This window comes from Dufourea novaeangliae, unplaced genomic scaffold, assembly GCF_001272555.1.
Source record: "Dufourea novaeangliae isolate 0120121106 unplaced genomic scaffold, ASM127255v1 scaffold99, whole genome shotgun sequence".
Taxonomy (NCBI): domain Eukaryota; kingdom Metazoa; phylum Arthropoda; class Insecta; order Hymenoptera; family Halictidae; genus Dufourea; species Dufourea novaeangliae.
The window spans coordinates 1,012,207-1,024,564 of record NW_015373982.1 but is presented as its reverse complement, the minus strand read 5'-3'; the positions used below and the strand labels follow the sequence as shown (position 1 = coordinate 1,024,564).

The window sequence follows — 12,358 nt, the reverse complement described above, 5'->3', positions numbered from 1 at the left end:
TCGTGTAGTGGCCGAACCCTGGCGATTTTCCAACAAGTTTCCATTTACGGAACCTAATGATACAACCTGTCTAGAAAGTCCCGCGATTCCCCTCGGCCCAGGGAAGGAATTCAAGTCGAATCTGCGATCACTTGTGGTTTTGATATCCTAAACACGATCTTCCTCACTGATCAGTCTGCGGAGGGCCATTCCACGCTAAGTTGGACAGTTTCTGGAGTAAGATTTCGGAATTTCTAGAAACTTGGCTATGCTGTGGATTTTAGTGATATATAGACGTATCTCGAAGGATTTTTGAAAATTTGACATATTGTTGGTTTTTTAGTGCCAATCTTTTTTTAATAAATCATAATTGTTGAACTAACAAACTGATCGGAATGAGCTTTCTGGGTGCTTACAGTGGAAACGTAAGAGTGCCTACTAAAAACTATTTCGGTTAAAGAAAAATCTTTTTAAAAAAATGCAATTTTATGATAGCGGAGCACTATTGAAAAATTTCTCTCGAAGGAGAAGAACTGAACGCGACAGAGGCTAAACGTGGCTTCGATTTACAAGAGATTCGTACGGACTGGACGGTACACAGAGTGGCGTTTTCAACAGATTCTGATCTCTGTTTGCTCCAGAAAATCGAACGGAATACATTCCCGTGCGGGCGGAGGCGAGTCCTCGAACCGACACGGAGGGGAGGTCGAGAGATGCTGCAACGTGGGAAAGAAGAAGGGTGCCCCACGAAAGGATTTCAACGCAAATATACAGGGTGGTCCACGCAACACGTTCACCCTGATTAACTTCTAAAGTATGCATGGTATGAAAAAACTTTTTATAGAAAAGTTGTATGGTTTGGGGGGATACATTATGTAATGCATATATTTTTTTGTAAGTGGAGGCGATTCGGAGATTTGATCAGCTTCGGAGACCATTTTCAAGAAACGAAATAAAATTATTCGTTAATTATTAGTTCCACGGCTAATAAAAATCAGTGCCTTTTTACTCAAAATTTAACGCTCGTGTATATTTTGGCATAAAAAATATAGCATTCCATTTAAAAAAACGAAGTTGACCTTCAAATTTCCGAAACGCCTCCACTTACAAAAAAAATATATGTATTAAATAATGTATCCTTTCAAACCATACAACTTTTCTACACAAAAGTTTTTCGTACATGAGGATGTAGAATAATAAGGACACTCGGCGAGCGGCCACGCGCGCTCCAATTTTTCTTGGTAGCCTCGAGTGCGTGGCGAAAGGGCCACGTGGACGTAGTGGTTCGGTTTTCTTCGTGCTCGTGCCCCCGCTTTGATCACGTCGAAGAGCAACCGTAGGGGGACAATAGGAAACGAGCTCACAGTGTGCACCCCCGAATGCACGTGTAATTTCGTGGCCCCCCCCCCCTGAATGCAAACGTCGACTCAACAAGGACGAACGTGTAGTAATCGAAAACATTTATAGTATATAGGGTGTCTCAATTAAGTGTGACCTAAATATCTTTTTTAATTATAAAAACACAAAAAATATTTTATACGTAATTTAAATGGTATTATTAGTGGTCAGTATCCTGCAGGCGTTGTTTTTATTCAAATGTTCCTATTGCATCGCGTAGCTCATGAAAACATACATTCAGGTATGTATTATGATATGACCTTGAACCCCGAAAATGAAAACATCAATAACCTTGAAAAATTCTATAAAAGAACATTAAAAAAAAACAATTCCTGCAGGATACTTGACCACTTAATACTATACAAAATTTTTTTGTTTTCACAATTAAATAAGTCACGTCCAAATGGGACACCCTGTGTAGGTATACGAGAAAGAATATGTAATCTTTCAACAAACAATATTAGACTTCCAGTGGAAAGAACTGATCTTCAAAATTTCAGAGATTTCCAACGAAATCTCGAAACCGGGGGCTCGAGAGACCGTCTCGGGTCTCTGATGTCTCGTAAGACGGCGAAACGGCGGGTCGTAAGATAAAACGTAACCGAATCGAGTAACGTCGAGTTGTATGTACGTTCTAGTAGGATATATCGAATACTCTGGCAAGTCTCTGTAGATTCGAATCTCGTTCCGTCTCTACCGATCGTGATATACCGGTGCTCGCGGCCTCCGTTCTCTTGTTCTCCTCTTAAGCTGCGTCTACACTATACAGCAAAACAAATTCTTGTATAACCTTGCTATACAACACGTTTTTATAACTTGTTACAGACTTATCTGAACGATATAGTCTGTGTTATAGAAACATGTTGTATAGCAGGGTTACACAAAAATTTGTTGCATAACACTGGTTTGCTATATAGTGTAGACGCAGCTTAACACTAAAAATATTATGTAACATTCACATTATATAACATTTTTCTTTCTGTTTTTTTAACGAGTTTTATAACTTTGCTGTATAACATATTATGTTATATAGTGTAGACGCAGCTTTACGCGTCTTTTCCACGATTATCCGCGCCGGCGCGATTTCCTTCCTCCGTCTTTCAACATTCTTACGCGTTGCTCGATATTCCCAGTTCGTGGTGACACCGAGGTGCACGTACTCTTTCGAATCTCGTACGAAATCTACATTATTTATCTCCTCGCTTCTCTTTTGCTCCGTTTCTCCAGTCTTTGTTTTGAAACGTTCGTGGGTTTCGAGGTTTCAAGAAGCCCATCCCTGTAGATGGAAGGAAAAGTGCACGGGAAAAGTGCTCGACCGGATCGGGTGTATGTTTGACGAGCAATTACGAAATTGCTGCCCGATAGACCGGTTTTCCTCCTGAATTAATCGGACAGGAAGCGATCGCAGACGGCGACAGCATCGAGGAAACGAGCAGATGTTGCGTCTCTTCGGGGGTAAAAACAAAGAAAAATCGATGACTAGGTTTCGCGTTCGACTGCTCGTGGGGGCACACCCACGTAGACGGGACACGCGATATCGAAACCAGCTGTCGATCCTATCGACCTCCCGCTCGTTTCCTCCTTCTCTGTTCCCATTGTCTGTTCCGGACCGGACCTGGAACTGATACGACCGGACCTGGAACTAATACGACTCGCCCGATTCCGGCGCGTGGGGTCGTTGTGCTTCGCGCGGGAGTTCCGTGTCGCGGAAATAGAAACGTCGATCATGTTCCGTGAATGGGCCGACACATTAGAACCAGTTTCTTCAAGGTCACCCAATCAATTTCTCGCTTGTTTAACGACAGATCGAGTCCGGGCGCCATGACGAGGCTGGGAAGGGGGTGAGTGCAAGACTGCTCGAAACGATCCCGAAATAACTGTTTCAAACTGTTATATTGGGTCGTTCGATAAGTAATCTCTTATACTTTGTGTTTACTATTAATGTTATTCACAAGGTTTGAGAAAAGAATCAAGATTTTGGTGTCCCGACTGTAATGTTGCTTTGTGTATGCCTCATTGCTTCAAGAAATATCCTACCACGAAATAGATATTAACATTTTTTTTAATTAATAGTTTGAAATTTAAGTTCTTCAAAGCAGTTATTCAGAATAAAGGTTCCTCAGAACTGTTTCGAGAACCTAAATCGATATCATAACGGTTTTCAAGCCCTGATTAAAACTTCGATCATGAATATCTCGGAAAGTATCGAGTGTCTGACCCTATGACGAGGTATTCTCGTAAACAGAATGACGAAATTTACCAGTATTTACCAGGGACTGCTATCGAAATGTAAAATACCGGTATTATACAGATATTTTCCGTTGAACCGAAAGAAACCCTTATAGAAACCGAAGTAAATCGGCGATCCAAATGTTGTAACACTCTTCGTGTGATCGACTGAAACCTCCAGAAAATCTACTGAACGAAAACGTACCTTTTGCGCTTTGCAGGCGGCGGACAACGGCAGCACGTCGTGCGAATGGGCCGTGTGTCGATCCCGAAGGCACAGAGCGCATATCGCGATCTTGCAGAGCGCGCAATACAGGGTCAACGGCTCGCAGTTGTGATCGTTGCAAACCGGTGTGGGTTCGGCGGTGAGGCCTCGAGAACCTTTGCCGCCGCTCGACTGCCAGCTGCCCCGTGGTGGGCCCAGATTGTGGGCCGCCAGTGGGCCCCTCTTCGGATGACACGATTCCCTGCAGCCGTCGCAGTACAGCACCTGAAACCGTACGATCGTGTCACCTTTTTCCTTTAAAATTGTCATCGTCTTTTAATTCTTGCGATCGAGAAGAAATCGAACGGTTGCCGTAAAAGTCTCTCGGTGTAAACGTCCAAATTACAATCTAGTGTTAACGACATTGTTTATGGAAACTTCGTTTCCTCTTAGAGACACTGCTATTAACAAAGTAGAGAAAATGAAATGGGTCGAAGCTAATACAATAATTATTAGCAAGGAATGATATTGTTTGGTCAACAACGGAGATCAATGCTTAAATTATTCCTTGATATATCAAGACACAGGTAAAATATCATACGTAACTGTACACGTGCCACTCTGTACTCTATATTGTACTTATTTGTTATATCGTAGTACTATATTGTTTATTTTACTTATATCCTGTAATTTGCCTTTATACTTTCATGTAACAAAAGGGACTTCCCGTAAATAATTGTATATATTATTAATAATATTTCGCAGTGGTCGACACTCTGTCGTAAATACGATGAACACAGTGACGTTACTTCACGCTGTTTTTCGATCGTTTTAGCGGTGAATCACTCGAAAGACGTTTACCTATGTACCACGTGGCGAACGTTTTGTTAATGTTTTGAATCGTGTACATAGTAATACGTATACATTACTACGTAGAAATTCAGCAATGCTTTATCGGAAGACTCAGACGGTATATAAGCATTCTTTGACCGTATACGCCGGATCTGTGTCACTTGATTTTTTGTCAGATTTTCGACAGGGTCCTCGAAGAACGACCGCTATTGCGAAACGATGGTGCTCAACGTTCATAATTACTCATCGAGAACGATCTGTTGCAGCTCAAGTAATGTTCGAGTAAACACGTAGGAAGCTCGCATAAAATTGACAGTCAAGGATAAGAATACCGATAACAAAAAGGAGAAGAATGTATAAACTTCAAAATAAACAAACATCGGTAACTTGAAAATTCCAACTTTTTTTTAAACTTCGCAGGTATGTTAGGGGACCTCAATGAAAGCATCAGGTAATTTTTCGATTTTGTTGATATTCGGTCCTTCGCAGTGCAACCACCCATTGAAGGTTAATATGTGTTCTATTTTCCTGTATGTCTTGAAAACTAAGTACATACAAAAAGACGATTACAATGAAAATTTAACGATTTTTCTATATATTATATTATGCAATAAAATTGTCAAAAATTTGTCTTTCAAAAAAGTAAATAAACAAATTTTAAACAATTTCATTACACACTTTTATAGAGCATAAAAAGCACTTCAATTTTCATTACAATCTTTCTTTGATATTTACTATAGTTTCAGAGATACACAGAAAAATCAGAAAACACCTTTAAGGGATGGTTTCACCTCGAAGAACCGAAAACCAGCAAAATCCGAAAAAATTACCACATGCTTCTAACGAGGGCCCCTATAAATCCTATACGGAATTGTAAAAAAAAAAAGCACAGAATTTTCGAGATACCTTCTCGTAAGAAATGGAAAATAAATTCGTGAAAATTTACCAACCTCGCATTGCTCGCAGGCGACGGTCGCGTCACGGGGCTCGCCTTCGCACATTTGACATTGCATCCTCGTGTTCCGTGACTCGAGGTATTTCTCGACGATCCGTTGCATCGCCCTGTATTTGGGCAAATTGTGCGCGCCCCCCTCATCGAAGTAAACAGTCTTTTGGCAAACGGGACAGGAAAGGCACAAGGTACCGCCCGACGGCGGAAACCCGCCGTTTCCAGGTGTGCCAACGTAACTACCCGGTCGTGAGCTCGTCGACGTGCTGCTGCACACCACCCCGGAATCGGTTTCGGAAAGGATCGAGAGTTTGTCCGCTTCCTGGTCCGATCCGGGGGCGTTCGATGAGTCGGTTGTCGACTCTGGCGGCGAGTCCGGTGCCGCTTGAAGATTGACCGCGCACGAGAGACAAAGAGCGTGCCAGCAGGGCAACAGCACCGGCTCCACGAACAATTCCTTGCAACAAGGGCATCGTAGTTCGTCCTCCATTCTCCTCCGCCGACTGGTTTACCACGACCCACACGAGCACACGACCACGATCACGACGACTCCCGTCAAGATCGCGAGGCACCGCGCGCGCACTTCGCGCCTCCTTCGATTTTGACAAAACTCCCTCGACTAGAACTATCGTCGTCTCCTCGATTCCAACGGTTTACCGACTGAACGAACGACCGATCGATCGATCTGTGCTTTTCTCGTTAGCCTTCACACCACACCACTGATATAACCGTCTCCTCCAACTTGCCATTCGTTACGCATCCATCGTCACGAATATATTCTTCTATCCGCCGATATTTCCCAAACGAAAGCTTCTCCTCTGTACCGCGAAAAATCCGGAATCTCGTATCGATGGCTGTTCAGAATCGTTCGATTCGTTCGTCGCAGTATCTTCCTCGGTGCATCCTCCGTATCGTCCACCACTGCTTTGATTCGACCCTCTTATCTTCCCATACAAGAATCCGGCTCACCTGTAGATCGTTTGCACATATCGCGTCGAATTCCCGTAAGATCATGAATCTACATTGTTTTTCTGTTTTTATTTTCAACGACAACTCCACCTTGAAAGAATACACCGATACGATTCACCGTTTTCTCCAGTCAGTTTGCACGCGAACAGTACCGAAAATGTTGCAGCGTGTTGCACACTCGCGATTCGTATACACCGGAACGTTGACCCGTGCCTGTTGTAAATCCACAGTTTTTCGTTTTTAACTTTTTTTAACGACCGGCACGAGCAACCGCAGAAACGCATGCATGTCAGAAGCCGTCACCGGGTTGACTGACACTAGACGCCGTACAACGTTCGCGCATCGAACTTGCGCATCATGGCTCAGGGACGACGTAACTTTCCGCCGAGCCAACCACAATAAATCCCGTCTTCGTTTCCTGTTTTTTTCACTCGTGCTTTTATGTTCGTGTCACGCGGACGCATTTCGACACCGTGATCTTTCCCTTTTTCTTATGTATCGTAGAACAGAAATTCCCATATCTTCGACACCGTTTGACGTTCTTTCACACAATAGTTGACGCACCTCAGTCAAATATTCGGATTAAATCGAATCCGAGTTCATTTCGTTACTCCTTGATCAACACTTTTAACGTTAAATAATCACGTAATCGTATACTAAGCAACGAAAATAAATTATGCTTTCCGAGGAAATTATAATATGCACAATTTTGCTTCTGCAACGTGTTATAGTTACAGTCCTGCCGAGGAGCTCTTTTTCCATCTCTTTCCACCTTTCATTTTTTACCCCTTTTGGTCCTTATTTCTGTATATTAGTCCCTTTCCCCCAGGAATCTATTCCCGCCACCAGCTGTCCTTTGGAAAGTATTCTTGACGTATGAAAAATTAACAAACTATATTTCACAATGTTCATTAATTCTCTGTTTCTTTTCTGTATGCCCATTTCATCGAGCTAAAACTAAATTACTGTAAAAGAAACAGTGCAAGTACGATACCACAAAGAATATGTATCCATCGATGCGTATTAACATTTACAAATTTATATAGATAAAATAATTATCATTGAAACAATAGTGTTCCTACTTGTAAATTTCATTATCCTGAATCGCTACTACCAAGAATTCCACATGACCGATTCGGTTCGAAAAGACAGGAATATTTATAAAACTCTTGTAATGTTTAAGTCTATTCTCGAATAGTTAGAAGAGTAATCGTTGAATTTCAGTGGTATCGGAAGATAAATGTGATGGCGCCACATACTAGGTAAGCGACGTGTCGATTCTTTCTTGCTTTAGTAACTGAAGAGATGTACTTATATGTGGATTACATTTCATCTCGCAAACCATACACCATGACCCTCGTTAAACGAATTTGAAGGTAAGAGAAGCGCCATATTCCGTTGTTTAGTAAGCCAACTGCTATAGGTTTTACTATAGAGTTCATTGAGTATTCACGCATGTACACGTGTGTGATACGTATGTTGGGAACTTCTTACGTAATATAAGCACATAATTGTGTACATTCGATAAAAGAATTTTTATTTCATTTATATACACGCATGTATTAAAGATTGGAGAAAACCGATAGTTTCAGGAATTATAGTTGTAAGTTTAATGGAACTTCAATTGCATATGCATACGTACAATTTTACTTGTAAATACGCTGTCATCGACGATTCAAAATTACTAAAAGGGAACGTATAAAAGCGCTTTCTGATTGCAATGAATATAAAATAGACACGTAGGTATGCAACGTTCAGTAAAAACGAACGTCGAATTGACGTGATCTTAGGCGTTAGCAATTGAAAAATTGTGCAGTATGTTACGTACGTGTATATGTACGTACGTTTATTAAACGGAAAAATTAATACACGCAAGCGGTATTGCCGCTTCGTCAGATGATCTAGCAAATGCCTTTGTATCTTTTTTAGAAATCAATCAGTCCTAAATTTAATGCGATCAATCACAAAATGAAAACAAATATGCCTGCCGCTTTGACAAAACGAATAATACTCCGACAACTGTCCAATGTACATCGGTATGGAACGTCTTCCAGGTTAGCCGATTATCAACTTCCTAACATTTCATACGTTGCGATAGAAAATCTTCTATTGTCTTACCTTCTCATTCCCGGAGAAAATTAAGTACAAAACTCAGGGATGTCCTGTTGATAATTTTCGTAAGTAGTAGATCTTATGGTATATGAAATTTTCAGCAATGACACATGTGGCACATTCGACTTGGTGGTCGTCGGGGGTGGCATTGTTGGGTGCGCCACTGCTCGGGAAATGATGATAAGACACCCTAATTTAAAGATGGCTATCGTTGAGAAAGAGAATGCTGTAGCAAAACATCAAACAGGACATAACAGTGGCGTAGTACACGCCGGCATTTATTACACTCCCGGAAGCATGAAAGTAAACAAAAACAAACAACAGCAGTTATGCATTTTTTAGTACTGCCTTTTCTCTATCGATAAGATATAAAAAAAAATTAGTTTAAAATGATATGGAAATTATTAACTGGATAATAGAACAACGCTTCGTTAAAGAGATTCTTGAACCGGCAGGAAATGATTGCAGGCAAAACTATGCGTGGAAGGTTTGAAACTGTCGTACGAATATTTTTGCAAGCACAACGTACCCCATAATAAGGTTGGCAAACTCATTGTTGCACAGAACCCAGATCAAGTGAAAAGAATAGACGATCTGTTCGATCGAGGAACAAAGAACAATGTGCCGGATCTTGAGGTGGTCGAGAAAGACTGCATAGCGAATTACGAGCCGAAATGTCGAGTATTGAAAATTAATGTTGTCTCATCGCAAGGAACGAAACCCTCTCGTACAAAATAACACATAAATATATTACGCAGGGAGAGAAGGCACTATGGTCACCATGGACGGGTATAGTTGATTGGGCCTTGGTCTGTAAGCATTTCGCCGAAGATTTTCAAAACATGGGCGGTCAAATATTTCTAAATTACGAAGTAACCGGATTCGCAGAAATGACAGAGTCCAAAGGAAGCGACGAATTGGCTCCTATTTCGATACGATCGAAACATAAAGTAAGTTTTTTCCCTTCTCCTTTTGATGTGGACATTCTGTTGCTACATCGTGCAACTTTGTTCTTTGTTGGTGTTGTTGCCTTTCATTGTAGTGTTTATCATCAAAATACGTGTTGACGTGTGCTGGCTTACACTCGGATCGTCTAGCTGTTATGACAGGATGCGATCGAAGTCCACGGATCGTCCCCTTTCGCGGCGAATACCTATTATTAAGTGACAAGAAAAAACATTTATGTACGACCAACATATATCCTGTCCCAGATCCTAGGTTTCCGTTTCTGGGAGTTCATTTTACCCCCAGGATGAACGGCGACATATGGCTTGGTCCAAATGCGGTTTTAGCTCTGGCCAGGGAGGGTTATCGGTACGGTTATACTATCGAGTCATCCTGTTACATATTATAATTGTATATATCCTATTTCAACATAATTATAATCGATATTCGTGTATTCTCAGATGGCGCGATATAAACATAAAAGACTGTATAGAGATGGCCAAATTCCCTGGACTGTATAAACTGTGCTTCCGATTTTTTATACCAGGATGCAAAGAAGTTATTAAATCTATCTTTTACCCACTTGCCGTGAAAGACTTGCAAAAATTTATTCCCGAAGTATCGTACAGAGATGTAAAAAGGTAAGTAGAAAAATAACTTCGTCGGAGTATAAAGTTTTTTCTTTTCCTTTCAAAATTTACTTGCTTCTTGTGCTTTACGGTGTTTGTTACGTAGGGGTCCGGCGGGTGTCCGTGCACAGGCAATGGACAACGATGGAAAATTAGTAGATGACTTTGTCTTTGATGGTGGAAAAGGTAGTATCGGTAGCAGAGTGATACATTGTCGCAATGCTCCTTCTCCTGCCGCCACTAGCTCTTTGGCAATAGCTAAACATATTGCCGATAAACTGGAAACTGATTTCAAGTTTTAATGACGCGAAACGATAATGCGATTGGTAAAAAAAAAAATTTCTGCTGCAAAGTTTTACAGAATCATGAAAACGTGTAATTATTTCATTTAAGACGGTTTTTAAATAATGTATATTTTGTACCGCTTCATACTAAATTATGAACTCTTAAAGAATACCCTTTCGTAGATCATATTCAAACTTTATCGTTGCATGTTTTGATAATGACACGATGCCACGTTAGTTTATCATTTTTATAGAATTTTTATGTATATTCACGTATGTACATCCAAATTAAAATACAACTGTACTTTGTACTTTTTGAGGTCGGAATAAAACGAAAAGAATCTAAAGATAAACGTAAAATACTGATATAAGTATTTTTTGATAATGTTTTTGATATGTGTTTATAACAGTATGTGTATAGCACGGTATTAAATTACTCTGAATCTCGTTCCTGATATCATAAGACGCGAATTTGCAAAATCCCAAGCTGCGGTCGAATGAAATCCCATATTTGAAAGAACAACTCCATATTCGCTTAACGCAAACATAGAATAGACTGAAATGAAGTAATCAAGTTTTTAATTCTGTCTTAAACTCTTGCCCTTATCTGGACAATGTTAAACTCACCTAGAGGTTCGCAATATCTATTATGCCTATAAAAAAAGTAACATGCGAACATTATAGACAACACATTCAACACCATAGCTCTCCATTTCCATTTCAAAGAAGTAGTTTCAGACAATTCCCTTGTGACAGTACGACAATTTCTCATAATAAAATATGCTATGAGCATATGAATAAAAGACATTATCAAAAATGTTATAAAAGACAATTTGTGGAAGGCTGTAAGAGAAATGTAAATTACTTTATGATTTTAATGTTTCAGCAATATATAAATATACATACCATAATTTTCATCTGATGTCCAAAAGCTTAAAGTAACAAGAGATATGTTTTCAATGGCATACGTAACTACTGCTATGTTACATATATTTTGTGCCCATTTGTATATGTGTTCCTTGTAATAACGGGAATACATTACTAATACTATGACTCTGATCAATGCTTGCAGACCAATTGCAATTTTCCATACATCTCTCTGTGGTCTATAATGTCCAATCGCAGCAGATACAGATGGTAAAAAATTATAGACCTGATGCAAAATTTTTATGTACGTAATAATCCTCCTTATGTAAATTATGGAACAGTTTGATAATCAGATTTGGAGCATCAACATAATGGCAGCATCATAATGTATTTACAATTGTCACCAAATAAGTAACATACCTTGCAATGAGTGGACGTAGAATGCTCAAAATTGTACAGCAGAGACCAAATAACGCAAAAAATAAATGCTAGAAACGGTAAGGAGACCGTGAACCACGCGACTTTAGCAAACGATAAAACAACCCGCGCTTTCGACATGTCGTCTTCCACTAAGGGGATATAATCGGACCCTACTCTCGCTTTGGTCATCTTGTTATATTCTAGAGAGTAATTTACGTCATAGGAAGCGAGTTTGATACCGCTAATAGGCTAAAGTATGTACAAAACGTTCTATTGGTACGCGCGAAAAGCGTGCAGATTTTTTTCCTAATTCTCCGTTCCGTCACCGTATGCCAAAAACCATACTGAGTCGCACGAACGCCCTCGGATACGACGAAAGAATAATTTGATCCGTCAAACCGATGAGAATCTTGTACCGCTAACATTTTTCGGCGAAAGTATCAAAACACACACGGTACCATTTTAACGTGAAATCGATCGTTTGGTTCTTGTTGCTTGCGCACATTCCTAACCATTCCTA

The 12,358-nt window shown here is 40.3% G+C and overlaps 3 protein-coding genes across 3 annotated transcripts in view; 1 reads left to right on the top strand and 2 right to left on the bottom strand.

Annotated features, from left to right (window-relative positions):
* The window catches only part of LOC107187164 (E3 ubiquitin-protein ligase TRIM9), a 20,841-nt gene extending 14,410 nt beyond the window's left edge, over positions 1-6,431 (bottom strand). Inside the window, exons 1-2 of the mRNA XM_015575175.1 lie at positions 5,614-6,431; positions 3,812-4,096 (exon numbers count right to left, since the gene is read on the bottom strand). Coding sequence (XP_015430661.1) covers positions 3,812-4,096; positions 5,614-6,102 — 774 coding nt within the window. The 5' untranslated portion in view covers positions 6,103-6,431. The remainder of the gene's footprint in view (positions 1-3,811; positions 4,097-5,613) is intronic.
* Positions 6,432-7,928: 1,497 nt separating this feature from the next.
* Positions 7,929-10,635, top strand: LOC107187165 (L-2-hydroxyglutarate dehydrogenase, mitochondrial). Its single transcript, XM_015575176.1, has 8 exons — positions 7,929-7,957; positions 8,511-8,635; positions 8,795-8,996; positions 9,162-9,374; positions 9,452-9,643; positions 9,736-10,007; positions 10,100-10,279; positions 10,374-10,635. Exons 2-8 carry the CDS (start codon positions 8,550-8,552, stop codon positions 10,567-10,569), a joined length of 1,341 nt encoding a protein of 446 aa, XP_015430662.1. The 5' UTR covers positions 7,929-7,957; positions 8,511-8,549; the 3' UTR covers positions 10,570-10,635.
* Positions 10,636-10,877: 242 nt separating this feature from the next.
* LOC107187302 (post-GPI attachment to proteins factor 2-like) lies at positions 10,878-12,336 on the bottom strand. The gene is made up of 4 exons (XM_015575369.1): positions 11,839-12,336; positions 11,458-11,704; positions 11,179-11,394; positions 10,878-11,107 (listed from the first exon to the last, which is right to left on the bottom strand). Exons 1-4 carry the CDS (start codon positions 12,025-12,027, stop codon positions 10,980-10,982), a joined length of 780 nt encoding a protein of 259 aa, XP_015430855.1. The 5' UTR covers positions 12,028-12,336; the 3' UTR covers positions 10,878-10,979.
* Between the last annotated feature and the right edge of the window lie 22 nt (positions 12,337-12,358).

Excerpts from the sequence above, each read along its gene's own strand:
- LOC107187165 (XM_015575176.1), top strand. The coding sequence starts at position 8,550 with ATGAAAACAAATATGCCTGCCGCTTTGACAAAACGAATAATACTCCGA. Across the intron at positions 8,636-8,794 it reads CGGTATGGAACGTCTTCCAG|CAATGACACATGTGGCACAT; the intron begins GTTAGCCGATTA and ends TGAAATTTTCAG. Across the intron at positions 10,280-10,373 it reads TCGTACAGAGATGTAAAAAG|GGGTCCGGCGGGTGTCCGTG; the intron begins GTAAGTAGAAAA and ends TTTGTTACGTAG.
- LOC107187302 (XM_015575369.1), bottom strand. The coding sequence starts at position 12,027 with ATGACCAAAGCGAGAGTAGGGTCCGATTATATCCCCTTAGTGGAAGAC. Across the intron at positions 11,705-11,838 it reads CTACGTCCACTCATTGCAAG|GTCTATAATTTTTTACCATC; the intron begins GTATGTTACTTA and ends ATTTTGCATCAG. Across the intron at positions 11,108-11,178 it reads TAGATATTGCGAACCTCTAG|TCTATTCTATGTTTGCGTTA; the intron begins GTGAGTTTAACA and ends ACTTCATTTCAG.